General features: G+C 40.8%; 1 protein-coding gene across 1 annotated transcript in view; it reads right to left on the reverse strand.

Moving 5' to 3' along the window:
• The window catches only part of LOC137377773 (sodium- and chloride-dependent neutral and basic amino acid transporter B(0+)-like), a 52,824-nt gene extending 36,609 nt beyond the window's left edge, over positions 1-16,215 (reverse strand). Inside the window, exons 1-4 of the mRNA XM_068047805.1 lie at positions 16,011-16,215; positions 15,603-15,753; positions 12,027-12,158; positions 7,030-7,197 (exon numbers count right to left, since the gene is read on the reverse strand). Coding sequence (XP_067903906.1) covers positions 7,030-7,197; positions 12,027-12,158; positions 15,603-15,753; positions 16,011-16,082 — 523 coding nt within the window. The 5' untranslated portion in view covers positions 16,083-16,215. The remainder of the gene's footprint in view (positions 1-7,029; positions 7,198-12,026; positions 12,159-15,602; positions 15,754-16,010) is intronic.
• Between the last annotated feature and the right edge of the window lie 1,419 nt (positions 16,216-17,634).

The following is a 17,634-nucleotide window of genomic DNA, read 5'->3' on the forward strand; positions in this document are numbered from 1 at the left end:
TAAATGGGAAATTTTATTTGATAGATTATGTAAAGCTACTAATCACAATGCTAGATTAAGGCATTAAAGCACAAGCTGTTCCTTCAGTGAGTCATCATTATCGTACAAAGCCATTGTATTGTATAACTCATTGGTTAGGCCACAACTTAAGTACTGTGTGCAGTTCTGGTCACCTCATTGCAGAAAGGATGTAATTGCACTAGAGAAGGTACAGAGGAGATTTATGAGGATGCTCCCAGGACTGGAAAAATGCAGCTATGAGGAGAGATTGAATAGGCTGGGGTTGTTCTCCTTGGAATAGAAAAGGCGGAGGGAAGGTCTGATTGAAATGTGCAACATTTTGAGGGGCCTGGATAGAGTGGAGGTGAAGGGCCTATTTACCTTAGCAGAGAGGTCAGTGATGAGGGGACATAGATTTAAAGTGATTGGTAGAAAAATTAGAGGGGAGTTGAGGAAAATTGTTTTCACCCAGAGAGTGGTGATGGTCTGGAACTCACTGCTTGGAAGGATAGTTGAGGCAGAGACCCTCAACTCATTCAAAAGGAGTCTGGATGTGCAGAGCTACAGACCAAAGGTGGGATTAGAATGGGTGGATCATTTTTTTGGCCGGCACAGACACAATGAGCCAAGTGCCCTCATTCTGTGCCTTAAACTTTATATGATTTCTAGGAATATTTAAGAACTTTAGGGCTTTAATATGTTTTTACTGAAAGCTCAGGTTTCATGCACTTTCATTCACTCCAACTGAAGCCTGTGCTGAGGTGATCCCATGGTAACACATGACCCATGGTGACTTCATGGGAATACATGACCCCAAGATGTCCCCTTGGGAACATATGACCCCATAGCAAACCTTACCATATAACAGATGTTTTTATTGCATTCTCACATTCATGTGGATTATGGGTAATCATTTTCATGATTATAGTCCATACCAAGGTCAAGAGCAAGCTTACAACTGATGAGATGATGGGGTAGAATTGATCTTCGCCTAGAGCATAAAATGAGTGACTTCAATTGAAAGGAAAATTGTGCATAGTGTAAAACAGGATGCTGATTCACTATCGCTTGTTTCACACTTTGGGTGAAGACCAACTTTACCTCCATTTGTCACTTTTTTTTTTGGTTGTTGGTTAAATGCCTTTTCTCCTCCCTCACTGGTTAACTCTGTTTTTCTCTTTCTATTTAGTTACTTCAGTTATTTCCCACTTTCATTATTTGCCAATCATATTAGACAAAATGTTTCCCCAAATATAAATTTTCTCTCCAATCCCATTCTACCAGAAAAAAATTCTTCCCAAACACATCCGAGCAAAAAAATTCCAATATACCCTCACCAATGCAGATGCTCATCCATCCTATGACATCGCCATAAAAAATAACTCCCATTGCATATCACAAAGCGTCACAAAGAAACCACCAATTTATCCATAAACTTGACTACAACAACTTCCCTCTCCATAAACAGCAAAATGCACCTCACCGGGCCTCCATAAATCCTGGGTTCTGCGTACAGAAACCTTCCCTTTCCTGCATACCGGGTACCACTTTGATAGTAGCTTTAAGGAAGAGTGTCCCATAGGCCAAGTTTAGAGCTAACCAAAAGTCAACACTGTGGACCAAAAACAAATTAGAGAACATCCTTTATCTGTAGAAGAATTGTCTTCATAGCCTACGTAAATAAAATGAGCTATCAGATGGAATTAATCCACCTGAGTTGGCCATTTTAGTGGTGAAGAGCTGAGTAGGAAGATTGAGGGATTCAGGAAAACGGGTAAGGCTGTACCAGCCATGATGCGGCCAAGGGAGGAGTAAACACAGAAGGGCAGAGCTGGAGAACCGAAAGATATCAGAGGGAATATAGTGTTGGAAGAGGTTGCAGAGGTAGACACTGATGCACTCAAAGCCATCTTACAGGATCCGTTAACACATCAGCTTGGATTTTTCTCGAACATGGATCTTTGGCAGAGCTGCTACTCTGCACGTCTGGCTCCAGCTGTCTTTCTGTGTTCTGAGCTAATTTGTATTTTTTAGGGAGAGGTTCCACTGTCTTCAGCAGGGAATTAAATTGAATTAAATTTAAGCGGCTTGGGACATTTTATTATGTTTAAGGTGCTATACAAATACCAGTTGTTATTATTGTTATTTGAATTTGACCTGGAGAAGTTGGAGATTGGCTGCAGCAGCCCTTCAGATATGGCAGATAACCTCTGCTATTTATTAAACTCTTGGGGTGGGGTGGGTATGGGGAATGAATATTTTAATAAAGGGCATGGAAGTAAATGAAATAGCTTATCCAGCAATCAATGGCAACTTTTTGGTTCTTTAAAAATGTAAATGGCTGTTCTGCCACCCATTGTAATGCTGTTTACCAAGGACAAATGGGCATCCCTGACACCCCAGTGATGATGACAGAGAATACATCTAATGATGCACTTTCATAATTAATAAACCATTTCAGTATGGCAGCACTTATCTGAACAGACATCACCCACTCTCCCAGTCTGTATAATAAGGTCAGACATCACCCATAGTCCCAGTCTGTATAATAAGGTCAGACATCACCCACAGTCCCAGTCTGTATAATAAGGTCAGATATCACCCACTCTCCCAGTCTGTATAATAAGGTCAGACATCACCCACAGTCTCAGTCTGTATAATAAGGTCAGACATCACCCACAGTCTCAGTCTGTATAATAAGGTCAGACATCACCCACAGTCTCAGTCTGTATAATAAGGTCAGACATCACCCACAGTCCCAGTCTGTATAATAAGGTCAGACATCACCCACAGTCCCAGTCTGTATAATAAGGTCAGATATCACCCACTCTCCCAGTCTGTATAATAAGGTCAGACATCACCCACAGTCCCAGTCTGTATAATAAGGTCAGATATCACCCACTCTCCCAGTCTGTATAATAAGGTCAGACATCACTCACAGTCCCAGTCTGTATAATAAGGTCAGACATCACCCACAGTCACAGTCTGTATAATAAGGTCAGACATCACCCACAGTCTCAGTCTGTATAATAAGGTCAGACATCACCCACAGTCTCAGTCTGTATAATAAGGTCAGACATCACCCACAGTCTCAGTCTGTATAATAAGGTCAGACATCACCCACAGTCCCAGTCTGTATAATAAGGTCAGACATCACCCACAGTCTCAGTCTGTATAATAAGGTCAGACATCACCCACAGTCTCAGTCTGTATAATAAGGTCAGACGTCACCCACAGTCCCAGTCTGTATAATAAGGTCAGACATCACCCACAGTCCCAGTCTGTATAATAAGGTCAGACGTCACCCACAGTCCCAGTCTGTATAATAAGGTCAGACATCACCCACAGTCCCAGTCTGTATAATAAGGTCAGACATCACCCACAGTCACAGTCTGTATAATAAGGTCAGACATCATCCACTCTCCCAGTCTGTTTGAAGGGATATTCAAGGCTCAGTTAGACAGATTTTTGATCTGCAAAACAGTCAAGGGTTATGGGGGCAGGCAGGAAGGTGGAGTTGATACCACAATTAGATCAGCCATGATATTAATGAATGGTGGAGCAGGGGCCCTCTCCTACTCCTATTTCTTATGTTCTTATCGAGTTATTGCTGTACTCCAAGTTAAAAATTCCATGGTATTTTTCAGACAGTAATTATCGATGATGAAGGCCATGGTGTGACTCATAGGGAGTGGTATGGAGAATGTAAATGTAACCCCATTCATATATGTATCAGGTTGAAAGAGTTTCTAATTATTTCAACATCTCTGTGGGATGTGAAAGAAGAAAGACAGTTAATGATTGGAGAGGAGATAGAGATGCTCTGGGTGAGAAAGATGTTGGAGATGATTGTCTAGGTGAAATGAGAGCTGGAGACATTAAAACCCAATTGTCAGGTGTGAAGAGAGAAGGTGATGTGAGAAGAAAACCTCGTTGAAGGGTTGTCTACTGGGTACTTAGGTAATTTATAGTACTGCAATAGTTTATCGACTTGGTATTTATATAAAAAGATCTTCCCTCACAGTTGTCCATAGTGTCCACAGATCTGATTGGTATGTGCTAACCATATGTTTGTTAATATATTATTGTTCACACAGTAAGCAGTGACCAATCATTGAACTCTCAGATCAATGACCACTCTGGGATCAATTCCCTGCCTCGCTGCTCCCTCCACTCATGAGTCCAGACTGCAGGTGACCTGTTTCTTTCTAAGCTAGGCACCTACACGGTTATAATTTTGGGGCTGTTCTAACCTTCTGACTTTTGATTATATTGGCTGTCATATCTTATTGATGTCATAGAGTGATAAAACACCAAAACAGGCCCTTCGGCCCACCAAGTCTGTGCTGACCATCAACCACCCATTTATACTAATCCTATATTAACCCCATTTTTCCCTCACATCCCCACCACCTACCTACACTAGGGCAATTTTTAACAATGGCCAATTTACCTATCAACCTGCAAGTCTTTGGCATTTGGGAGGAAACTGGAGGCACCTGGAGGAAACCCACACAGTCACAGGGAGAACTTGCAAACTTCGCACAGGCAGTGCCCAGAACCAAACCTGGGTCGCTGGAGCTGTGAGGCTGCAGTGCTAGCCACTGTGCCACCCAATTCTCCATATTTTGGCATGTGTCTTTCCTTAACTTGAAATCTAGGTAAACTTTCAGTAATGCATGTGTGAAATGAGCAGCAAACCCTATCTGGTAAAGGCTTTTTACTACTGCACAAATCTTATGCTTCCATAAGGTCTCATCCAGCCTTAGGAGTATTGACAGGCAGAGAGATCTGGGCGTACAGGTCCACAGGTCACTGAAAGTGGCAACGCAGGTGGATAAGGTAGTCAAGAAGGCATACGGCATGCTTGCCTTCATCGGTCGGGGCATAGAGTATAAAAATTGGCAAGTCATGTTGCAGCTGTACATAACCTTAGTTAGGCCACACTTAGAATATTGCGTGCAACTCTGGTCGCCACACTACCAGAAGGACGTGGAGGCTTTGGAGAGGGTACAGAGGAGGCTTACCAGGATGTTGCCTGATCTGGAGGATATTAGCTATGAGGAGAGGTTGGATAAACTCGGATTGTTTTCACTGGAACGACGGAGGTGGAGGGGCGACATGATAGAGGTTTACAAAGTTATGAGCGGCATGGACAGAGTGGATAGTCAGAAGCTTTTTCCCAGGGTGGAAGAATCAGTTACTAGGAGACATAGGTTTAAGGTGCGAGAGGCAAAGTTCAGAGGGGATGTGCGAGGCAAGTTTTTTACACAGAGGGTGGTGAGTGCCTGGAACTTGCTGCCAGGGGAGGTGGTGGAAGCAGCTACGATAGCGACGTTTAAGAGACATCTTGACAAATACATGAATAGGAAGGGAACAGAGGAATATGGGCCCCAGAAGTGCAGAAGGTGTTAGTTTAGGCAGGCATCAAGATCGGCGCAGGCTTGGAGGGCCGAATGGCCTGTTCCTGTGCTGTACTGTTCTTTGTTCTGAAAATGGTAAAGCATCATATCGGACCTCATATTAAATTAAGATATTTTTATTTTATTTTATGAAATAACAGGTAAATAAGTAATCGTCCTATGTGTATGTGTATATAGTTATATATATATTTATATATATATTCCATGCACTAAGTAGCTTAACTAGTATAAGCTGTTTCTTAGAAATTCAAAATGACCAGTGACGTGAGATTTTCAAATTGATTAGCCCACTTTGAGAATTTGGAAAATATTTATTGAGACTTCCAGGTTTTAACTAGGCCAGCACCCAAATTCAAAAGGTTACTGCCAGTCACAATCATATGGCATTATTTACGTATTTATTATTTCTCTTTCCAACCTGTAACTTATTGAATTGCAGAATTTTATTCCAATAAACTTGGTACTGGCATTTTAATGGCAGTTTTTTTTTTGTTAAACTGCTGTGTACTGTGGCTGAATTTAAAAGAATAGCTGATAAATCGAAAACAAAGATACCTTTTTCATACGTGTCCTAGCCCACTAATTCCAGAGGCAAGGCTATTGCTACAGCTAACAGTTTCTAGACCTGAAATCAAACAGCAGGTCCCTATGGCAGGTGAGAAGAAAAGGAAAGAGCCCTCGATATTCAAAAAGTAGAGGAACACATACAGACGAAAAGGGAGTATGTTTGTGTGGGGCATACAGGGTGAGTTGTAGATATATAGGAAAGAAGTGATAGACAAGGAGAAACTAACATGAAATGAGAGTGAGCAAAAGGTTTCCAGACATATTAACAAGCTAGAGAAAGAATGGAACACAAACAGAATGGAAGAGAGAATAAGAGAGGGGAAATCTTAGAATAGATGACAAACAGATCGGTGCAATTTCATCCTTACTTGCCTGGTGGCAAACTTACTGGATCTGCTTGGCTGCCCATTGTATTCAATACAAAGTAAAGTTGGACGGGATGTAAAATGGACGGCCCATCTGATCTCATCAGTTCCCAACTGATCGGATCAGGTTAGAATTATCTCACAGTTACAGGAACAAAGATGCACATTTTACTTTTTATTTTGCCCATGGGAGAATAAATAGCTTCTTCTTAAGCATTTTGTCTGTTAAAAAAATGTACTGACTGTCCTGAAAACACAGTAACATGGCTGCTACCCTCGAATGCTATTCAAACATTTACAATGCTAGGCCTCTCCTATCCCACATGGTGTAACCTATACACACCTATCCCAAACCCCATTTCTCATTTTCAAATCCAAACAATCTCTTGGGAGAAAGAAAGAGGAAAAAACATGGGCCAATCCAGAGAAAAAAAACTCTGGGAAATTCCAAAAAGAACCCATTACGGCAGCAATTAAGTAAGCAACAGGAATCTGTGATAACTGATACCACTATCTCTATCGAACTATCCATCTTCCATAATTTGAGATGCCTTTCACACTGTCAAAATGAAGATAACTAATTAAACTATTGTCAACTTTTTTTACTCATTCAGACAGAATGCAAAATGAAGAGTCGATGTCTATACATTAGCCAATAGAAGTCAACACATTACCTTTAGAAGTCCTGCTGCAGATTTCGTCTGCACCCCACCAACTGAAGCAGTCTGCCCACGGCAAAGTGGATTGAAAGGAAGCAAACAAGTAGTACAGGCTGTAGCCAATGATGCAGTTGTAGTAAATGGTCACAAATGATGATATCAGGACCATGGTGATACCCACACCTTTAAGTGGATTGAGAAAGAAATTTAAATTAGAAGCTATTCATTTCAAATACTTGTTTTTCACATATTCAGCTGGACAGACAAACCAATTATGTTTCCTTGCAGTTGTTCAGCACAGCCATTTCTTCTGTCATTTGTGTGTACATACTTCTCCAGAACTGAGGGAGAAGAAAAAAGAGTGACAAATTGAATCGAGGATGGGAAAGGGTGGCAGGATGAACTGAGAGCTTTGGAGGAGAGTGTCTCTGTGAAAGATTGGGAAGTTGGATGGTTTATCGAGTCTCTGTGAATTTGGGAGTGGGGCTTGGATGGTGTACAGAACTTGGGCTGTTTTTTGTGTTTACATAATTCACTAGAATTATCTCATAGCTATATTTAATTCCAAAGCAGGTTGATGCAAATACTTTTAATTTTAAGCATGGCTCAGTTGGAAGCACTCTTTCCTCTGAGTCAGAAGGTTGAGGATTCAAGCCCCACTCTATTAAGACTTGAGCAAAGAAATATAGGCTGGCAGTACTGAAGGAGTGCTTCACTATTGGAGGTACCTTGTTTCGGATGAAGCGTTAAACCAAGACCTCGTCTGCTCTCTCAGGTGGGCATAAAAGATCCCATGGTACTATTTCAAAGAAGAGCAGAGGAGTTAGTCCTGATATCCTGGCCAATATTTATCCCTCAGTCAAAATTACAAAAAAAAATCTAGCCATTATCACATCGCTGTTTATGGGAGCTTGCTGTGTGCAGATTGGCTGCCACATTTCCTACATTACAACAGTGACTCTACTTCAAAAGCCCTTCGATAGCAGTAAATTGCTTTGGGACATCCTGAGATTGTGAAAGGCACTATATAAATGCAAGTCTTTCTTTTTCTATAAATAACCATTGAGTCATTCACAATTTAGATGTTGCACTTCTACAAATTCAAGCAATTGAAACAAATATTATGTCTAAAAATAAGTGGAAGAAAGACAATCATTCCTGCTGTCTTTCTGAACTTGAACAGGAGCCAAAGATTTACAAGCAGTTGCCAATATTAAAAGAAGCAATTATCATGCAGTTGATCTGAGGACGTCATTCAGAGGAATGAGTCACTAATGGGCTCCAGCATGTACCTGTTTATTGCATTTAGGCATTGTGATGGTAGCAACCGAATAATACATTGTATGTTGCATAGTGTAATGTCTCTGCCTTATAAAACATAAACAACTTGGAGGTATATAGTGCCTTAACGTCATAAAATACCCCAAGACGTTTCACAGGAACAATTAACAAAATTTGGGACTGAGCCATATAAAGAGATATTAGGACAAAAGCTAGATCAAAGTGGTAGTTTTTAAGGAGCATCTTAAAGGAGAAGAGAAAGGTAGAGAGACAAAGAGGTGTAGGGAAGGAATTCCAAAGCTTAGGACCCTAGGCAGCTGAAGGCAAGTCCATCAATTGTGGAGGGATTAAAATTGGGGATGCATAAGAGACCAGAATTGGAAGTGCACAAAGATCTCAGGCGGTTATAGGGCTGGAGGAGGTTACAGAAATCATGAGGGGTGAGGCGATGGAGAGATTTAAAAACAAGGATGAGAACATTAAAATTGAGGGACTGAGAGGCAATGTAGGCCAGTGAACATGCATTTGGTGCTTGTTAGGGCATGAGCAGCAGAGTTTTGGATGAGCTCAAGTTTAAGGAGGGTTCAAGGTGCGAGGCCTGCCAGGAGAGCCTTGCAATATTTGAGTCTAGAGGTAACAAAGACATGGGTGAGGGTTTTAGCAGTAGATAAACTGAGGCAGGCATGGAGGGACATGATGTTAAGGCAGTGGAAATAGGTGATGGGGAGGATATAGGGTCAGAAGCTCAGCTCAGGGTCAAATAGGATGACAAGGTTCCGAACAGTCTGATTAAGCCTCAGAAAGGGCCAGGGAGAGGGTTAGAGTTGATGCCTAGGGAACTGAGTTTGTGGCACGCACTGAAGAAAATAGTTTTGCTCTTCCCAATATTTAATTGGAGTCAATTTCTGCTTGCCCAATACTGGATGTTGCACATGCAGCATGACAAATCAGGCAGTGTAGTTATCGAGGGAGATAGTGATGAGGTAAAGCTGGGTATTATTAATACAGATGGAACCTGATGTTGTGCTTTCAGATGATGTTGCCGAAGGGCAGCATGTAGATGTGAAATAGTTTTTTTAGGAGGTGTTTGATGACAGCAGATTTGAATGGGGAGAGGGACCATGGAGGCTAGGAATGGAAGTTGGGTGGTCAGTAGTTTTGTGGGAATAGGGTTGAGGGAGCAGGAGGTTTGTATCATGGACAAGACGAGCTTGAAGAGGGCTTGAGGGGAGGTAGGAGAGAAACTAGCGAAAGATGTGAGATTAGGACTAGGGCAGAAGGGAACCTTAGGGGAAGTTTTACTTGCTGGGTCCCGAGAAGAGAGGGAAGTGGCAGAGGCAGCTAATCAGATGATCTCAATTTTAGTGACAAAGAAGTTTATGAGCTCCTTGCATTTTTTGTTGGAACTAAGTGTGGAGGAGACAGGGAAGGAGTTTAATAAAACAGTTTGTTGTGCAGAGAGTGGCTGGAATTATCTTTGCATTCCAGGATGATCCTGGAATAGTGAGCAGTTTTGGCAGAGGAGAGCAGGAACCGATAGTACTTCTGTGGTCCAGAGCGTCCTGGCAGTGGATGGTTAAATCAGTTGTCCACCATAAACGTTCAAGTCTTTATCCCATGGACTTAAGGGAGAAGAAATGGGGATTGTACTGGGGGAAAGACAAGGGTGAGAGAGATTAATGGTTTTAATAGGGTCAAGAGCATCAAAGGTGGAGCTGAGGGTGTGAATGAGCAGATCAGTAGCTACAGAAATGTCTGGTGAATTGAGGACCAATAGCTGTACAGTTGGCTATTTGAAAGTGCAGTATAAGTAAATTGGGAAACAGTTTTTCTTATGGGGCAGACACAGAAGGAAGTAGCGTTGGGAAGGTAGATGTGAATGGTTAGCGACACGAGGAAATGCTAAGAGATGGCCTTATCTGTGATTTGCACAGTGGCAGTAGAGTGACCGACCACATGAGATAACCAGGTCGAGGGACTGACTGTGAATATGGGTCGGTGAGTTTAGATGGACGGAGAGATTAAGGGAGATTTGGAGGGCAGTGAACTCCAAAGACAGTGAGAATGATTTGAGATGGAGATTGAAATCACGAAGAATGAAAAGTTGCCTGGTGCAGAGGCAGAGGAAAGTAGTAAAAATAAGTCGGTGAGAAACTTGGCATGACACTTGGTGACCGGTCAAGAATCAGGATTTTAAAGGAGAGGCAAAAGTGTTGGAACAAGGTGAGATGCTCAAAGGAGAAGATGCCAGAAGAGTAGTGAGGCAAACCAAGGTATGATTTGGTAATATGTGCCACTCCACTAATGCAGGGGTCTGAGCAGGGCAATGGTGGGATGTTTAGCCAAACAAAGAGGCTTAAGGGAGAAGGTTTCAGCACTCAGCAGCCAAGTCTCCAGCAAGGCCACGATATCTGACACAGCAAGCAATGACACAGGAAATCTGCTAGTAATTACAAGGGAAAATAATTAAATATTTAAAGTGTGAAACTGCTTTCCATATCATTTCTAATTCTGAAATTATATTTAAAAAAAAACAAATTAGGTAAATTACACAAATTGAGTGTATAGCCCTCTCCGATCACTGGAATGTCGAAGTCATTCTGGGCTTTGCTTGCTCTTTGGTCTCTTGTCCTATTGGGCATTTTTCTCCTGAAGACCTAAACAGTGAAGGGAGGAACATCCCAGCTGAGCCCAGTCTTGTCTGTATCCAATGTTCATAACCCACACTTGTATTTTTTAGCAGGAGTTGGCAATCAGTGACAGCCCCCAGTTGTTGCATCTAAATGGAAGGAGTGAAACTAACACAATCTCAATTAATCATAGAATCATAGAATCATAGAATGGTTACAGCACAGAAAGAGGTCATTTGACCTGAGAGTCTGTGCTCGCTCTCTGCAAGAGCAACTCAGCTACTCCTATTATCCTGTCTTAACCCCATAGCCCTGCAAATTTTTTTTATTATTAGCCAGTTCTCTTCTGAAGGCTTTGATTGAATCTGCCTCCACCACAGTCTCAGGCAATGCATTCCAGATCCTAACCACTTGCTGCGTGAAAATGTTTTCCTCATGTCATTGTTGCTTCTTTTGCTAATCACCTTAAATCAGTGTCCACTGCATCTGGATCCGTCGGCCAATGGGAACAGTTTCTCCCTATTTACTCTGTCCAGACCCCTCATGATTTTGAACACTTCTATCAAATCTCTTCTTAATCTTCTCTTCTCCAAGGAGAACAGACCTGGCTTCTCCAACATATCAACATAACTGAAGTTACGCACCTCTGGAACCATTCTTGTGAATCTTTTCTGCACCCTCTCTAATGCCTTAACATCCTTCTGAAAGTGTGGTGCCAGATCTGACACAATACTCCAGTTGAGGCCAAACCAGAGTTTTATACAGATTTATCATAACTTACTTGTTTTTGTACTCTATGTCCTCAACAAATGTTTTAGCAAAATGAAACATGGAGCCATGTTAATAATTGAATGACAGAGTTCTCCAGGTGTTGGGTCTAATATCTGACTAAATTTGGAACAAGGAAGGAAAACATTTCACTCGCTGTGTCTGTCTCTTCACTGTTTGCATCTGTCTTTGTAAAGTATATGAAAGATCAGACTGTAAACAGTACTTCAACAAGGCTGGCTTAAATCTTCATCTCATTAGGAATATATAACCAGTGTATTAATGTGAATTAAATGCTATTACTTAAGTTGGTGTTGCTAAATAAACACTAACCTTGCAAGATTGGCACGGCTTTCCACACTGCAACAGGTCCGAGGCTGGCAAACTGCCCAAAAGAGCATTCCAAGAAAAACAGGGGCATCCCAGCGAGTACCAGCATGACTATGTAGGGAATAAGAAATGCACCTGGAAAATATATTAAAGTAAAGTTGAAAAAGATGGATGATCAGGTTTATTTACAAGAGTATGACAGATTTGGATAAGGTAGACAAAGAAAAGCTGTTATTCCCATTAGCTGATCATACAAAGATTAGGTGATACAGATTTAAGCTTTTAGGTAAGCGATGCAGGAAGGAAAAGAACTTTTTTATGCAACAAGTGGTAATGACCTGGAACTGTCTGCCTGAGGGTGGTGGAAGTAGAGGTGATCAATGATTTCAAAAAGAACTTGGATGTGCACTTGAGGGAAATTAACTTGCAGGGCCACAGTGATAGGGCGGGGGAATGGCAATGATTGGGTTGCTCGACAGGGAGCCGGCATGGACTCAATGGGCCGAATGGTTTCCTTTAGCACCACATTGACTCTAAGACTGGGATTTTCAATTGTAGGTGGGGTTGGGAATGGGTACGGGCATGATTTGAAAATCGTGTTCCTGGACGTCGGCACTGGATCCCTCCGTCTCCAGAATGTGAAGCAATTTTCAAAGGTAGGGCGGGGGTTGGGGAGCCGGGAACCTGCTCTCCTCCAATTAAAGACCCATTAAGCTCCTTGAGGAGCTTGTTAATGGGCCGGGGAGGGTGAGAGGCAATTGGTGGAAGGTAGAAATTGTCAACCCTGAACAGTCTGGTGCATGTTAGTGCACAGCTGTCGAGTTCAAAGTGTGCGAATTTTCTTTGAAGCTGGAAAACTTCAGGAGCTGGAGGATCTTACGCTGGATCGTACCTTCCAATTTTTCCGTTTGGCCACTTTTGTGCTCAGTGTTGCTGGTGGTCCTCCGAGGTGCTACCTGCTCTCTTCTGTAAGGCAGCAGCAGACCTCATCATGGCTGCTGTCTGCCTTTGCCGCTGGCATTCTGCAGGCAAAGGTTGGGACCTGGAAATTATCTGGGTGTTGGGCTCTCTAGCTCGATTTGAAAATCCAGCCCTATAACTCTATGTAGTTTCAGACTGAATATTAAACAACAAACCAGCCTATTTCATTTTAACACAGGAATTAATTATTGTCATTGACAGAACACAGTAATTTCAGACTGCAAAACAAAAACAGCCACAATGAACATTCAGGCTTTTATCCTATTGCATTACTCCCAACACCCCAGTTCCTTTCACTTGAGAGTCTCAAATATCACCTGGCACAAAGTCAAAGCTCCATTTCAGCACAGTCAAGTAGTTTACAGGGAATTCATAGCGGGGTCAGTGCTGGATTGAAAATACAATCGGTGCTCCCAGCACAAACATGTTGCCTTGATTTTTCACCAAGAAATGGAGAATCTGTAATTACTACTGAAACTACAGAATTTGCAATTAGGTAAAGAGAATATTATTATAACATCAAAGTACACCATTACTTTGGGTAAACCATTGAGCAATTCAAATCTCCAGGCTGTGTGAATAGCAAGATTGTAAAATGAAAGCATATTACTACACCTTGGCAATGCTTAGTGGAAAATTAAAACCTTTACTCGATGAGGTGCTTTTTATCCGATGGATGTTATTAAGAAAGACTGAAATGCTACAGGCACAAACCTCCTTGGATTTGTAACTGACATTTAAGATGCATTTACCTTGCTGTGGCCTCCATTATTATTATTAGGTACACTTCAGTTGATATGTGTGTCAGTGAGCATAAGTAATAAGCTTTCACCTTCTTTCAAAGTGAGTTAACAAGGCAGGTAATCAAACTTTCTATGAAATCAATTTATACATTTTGTTGTTCCTCTACAATTTTAATAGAATTTTTGCAGGGCAATTCTACCATTGTAAAACAGGGATTCTTTTTACTCTAACACTTTGAGTGGCAAAGTAGACATGAGTATAACGTACATTGGATACCGATCTGCTTCTCTCACTAAAATCAGCAAACAGAAGAGTATATACCCCTGCATGCTTTCGGGTAGTACAACTCGATCTGAAGTAGAACATTAGTCAGACACTTAAAAAATGTAGTGATTTATGTTGCTAGGAGACTTCCTTGTAACCTGAAGTATGTGTATTGTGTGGGAAGGGCAGCTTATGAGAATAGTTTTCAAATTAACTTAAAGGACCCTTCCTTTCCATTGCACATATCTTTAACTAAATTAACACAAGCAATTACTTGGATTGGAAATCTGATCTGAAGGAATGTAGGTAAGGCAGTCTGTTGAGTGAATATTTCTTTAATAATTATGCATTTACAGACATCCTGTGATCTGTTTCCAAAGGGTGAGGCTTGGACCTGGTTCTGATGTTGGAGGAACTGCTCAGTAACCATTTCTTGCACATAACGAGGTAATGTGAACATTTGAAACCAATTACAGAGATCCAGTGAATAAAAAATAGCTGAAAGTTCTGTGCACCATCTCCAAACTGATTAAACTGTCTCTGAGAAAGGATAGTGCACTAGCTGACCAACTTCGACCAAACCAACTGAAATTAGTACTTCCCCTGATTTCTAAGTGCTGAATGCTTAATATTGGAGATATTCTCGGCAGAAGTACTGGAATTTCGGGAAGATCAGGTCACTTTGGATTATTTTGGAGTCCCATAAAAAGTTGGTACTCCAAATCTCTGTAAAAGCAGGGCAAAGGTATTGTTCTTTGAAACTATCTATTTATCTATTTATTTCTCTATCCATTTATTCATCTATCTAGAAACATTTTTCTATCTCACTGCACAGAATAATCAGTTTGACTTCCCTCTTATTTCATTGTCCATATTGTGATTCCTGTATGATTTTATGATGTGAATGTACATTAATATATGGGCAACTCTGAAAGTTCAGTAAATGAATGAAGTTACCAGGGTAATTCCCACCTTGTAAACTTCACTAGCCACCTGAATGCAATACTTTCTGTCTCTTTAATTAAAGATATTGAGCAATGGTATTCTGATATTTTTGCAGTTTGGTTATCGGTTTCCATCAATCCAGTTTTGTGGTGTTTGTTAGAGTACCTGATACGAACAAGTACAACCCCAACTTACAAAACTGACCACAGAGCCTGACTGGGGAGGCTGATAGCTGAGCATTTCAGATATTGTGCACTAAACATGCATTTTAAATAATATTTTAACAGAAATTTGAATGTAATAAAACATCAGTTCTAAAAACCTGCCAGGGCTCATTGATTTTAGTTTGGATTTGTTGGTTTTACTTTGGAAGGGACTGGTGGAATAATCTCTTTGTTAGTTTCCTGTTTGCTTCTTAATCATGAGGATGCTTTTTAACCCCCCCACTAGAATTTCTAAATAGCCCACAGTTTAAAGCTGTAATTCAATTCATTATTTCTTATACCAGCATTGTCCAACCCTATGTTATTTACCCAGTACAATAAAGGGTTCCCTGGTTCACCAAATGTAATATATTTTATAAATAAATGAGTCCCCTTTAATTTCTTCCTTTCTCTGCCCTGTATTTTGGATTCACTACAGTACCTCCTCCATTTCTGTAAGCCAGGTAAGGGAATCGCCAGACATTGCCCAGACCCACAGCATAACCGATCATTGAGAGCAAGTAGTCAGTCTTCGAGGACCAGTTGCCTCGCTCCACATTCTCGTCACTTTCATCCACATGTTCATTGGTAGCCTGGGGAAATTGAAGAGAGGAAATGGCAGACTCAGAAGTTACACTTTGTTAGACTAGAACACAAGTACACAGTACAGCTTTCACCCACTATGGAATCACTCTGTTGTTCTCTATTTAGCTGCAATCAGTTTGCAGTTTGAAAACACCCTGAACCCCACTGAGAGCCTCTGCAATTCACAACAACCAAAATCCACAAATCATCAGCACCTCTTAGGGTTTTACCTGGGTTTACTGTCACGTTTTGATAAAATACTCACTGTATCCTCTGGAAGGTGCATTTGGTGATCATTCTTTGCAAACCCAGGTAAAGCTAATTCTTTCTTTTCCATTTTTGGACAATGATGAATGATTCTTCTGTTTATTGAGGGGCGGGATTGAAAACTTGGAGGACACTTTTGTCTCCAGATCTTCGAACTTTGTATTGCCCTAGGACTCTTGTTAAGGATTAACCAGCTCCACAACAGGCAATGACTCTTCTGCAGTCAGAAACCAGTTCCTTATAAGCTATTTAAAAGGGGTGTAGCTCTGTTTACTCAAGTCATGATGACATCCAAGTTCCCAGAGTATTACTACTGTTAATTAATTGATTTGCCAGACCAAAATTTTCAATTGCAGACTATTTGTATTAGTTTCAGAACAGTCAATACCAGTTTGCAGTTATACTGCATCGACAAGTTTCACAGCAGTTGCAATTTAAAGAAGACAGCACTATATGCACCCACAACAGTCAAGAGTTCAGGCAAAACAGCACTTTCCTAATGCAGAAACGAAGGCAATCCATTAGTGCCTGATTTTCTTTACACTTTTAAACTGCAGTTTGACCATCTGATTGTGCTCCAGTTATTCTGAAACTATCTGCTTCACCTCCACATCCAATAGAGAGAGCTGCACCTGTGGGGTTTATGCTGTTTCACGGGATGTGCAGTGTAGATGCACTGTTAGGGCTAAAAGGGTCTTGGAGCCAACTGTCCTTAAAATTGTCAGCTAAAAATTATTTTAGTAATATTAATGGACAGATGATTTTTTCAGTTATGAAGTTCCTCAATCTGCCCAGTTAGTGAAGGGATTATAGCAAGACAAATAGAGGACAGCAGACTGACAGTTGAATGTTTTAGATGTTTGGTTACTAATATCATCAACTGTAATTGCTACCCGATTGTGTGAAGTATTGTGTATTTAATGAAAAGATTTAATTGGATACAGCGCAGCTCCGAAAACTGGCCTTTGGAGCTGGTTTTTAACTGCTCAAATAATAACATTTTCAAAGTGATTCCCACCTCCAAAATATTTATCAGGTATAAAATGATTGAAGAAACAAGCTACAATGTTTTAATCATAAAAAATATTTCTTATATATTAGATTAATATCATATTCATAGATAATCCTGTGCTAGGAGTAGCTTTATAATGTACCAGTTTTTGTTAATCAGATGTTACAATGTAGAGTTGTAAACTTGCAAAACCAGTATGTCCAGGGAAGCAGGAATGTCCCTGAATCTGTTCCATAATATATTTTCTCATCATGTGCCAGCTTTTTAATGAGATAATAAATAAAGGATTCTATTACCGCTCTCTTCAGAAGAGGCCACAAAGATTGATAAGAGTGCTTGTGAAGTATTTCGTAAAAGGAGATCATTGTAATGCTGACTGGTATGAAGGAGAACACAAATTCCATGAATTGGCCCTTAATATGTATAAAACGCTGATAAATTATAAAACATACAGATCAAAATAAACAGAATTTCAAAAGTGACAAATGGAACAGTGAGTGTTGGTTTTAACCTTCAAAGGGGAAAGACATTCTGAATCTAATAATGATCGTGAAATATTTGTCAGTGTCATGCAGATTCCAACCGCCCCCCCCCCCCCAAATCTGCCAAG

Source organism: Heterodontus francisci, chromosome 15 (assembly GCF_036365525.1).
Source record: "Heterodontus francisci isolate sHetFra1 chromosome 15, sHetFra1.hap1, whole genome shotgun sequence".
In the NCBI taxonomy this organism is placed as follows: Eukaryota; Metazoa; Chordata; class Chondrichthyes; order Heterodontiformes; family Heterodontidae; genus Heterodontus; species Heterodontus francisci.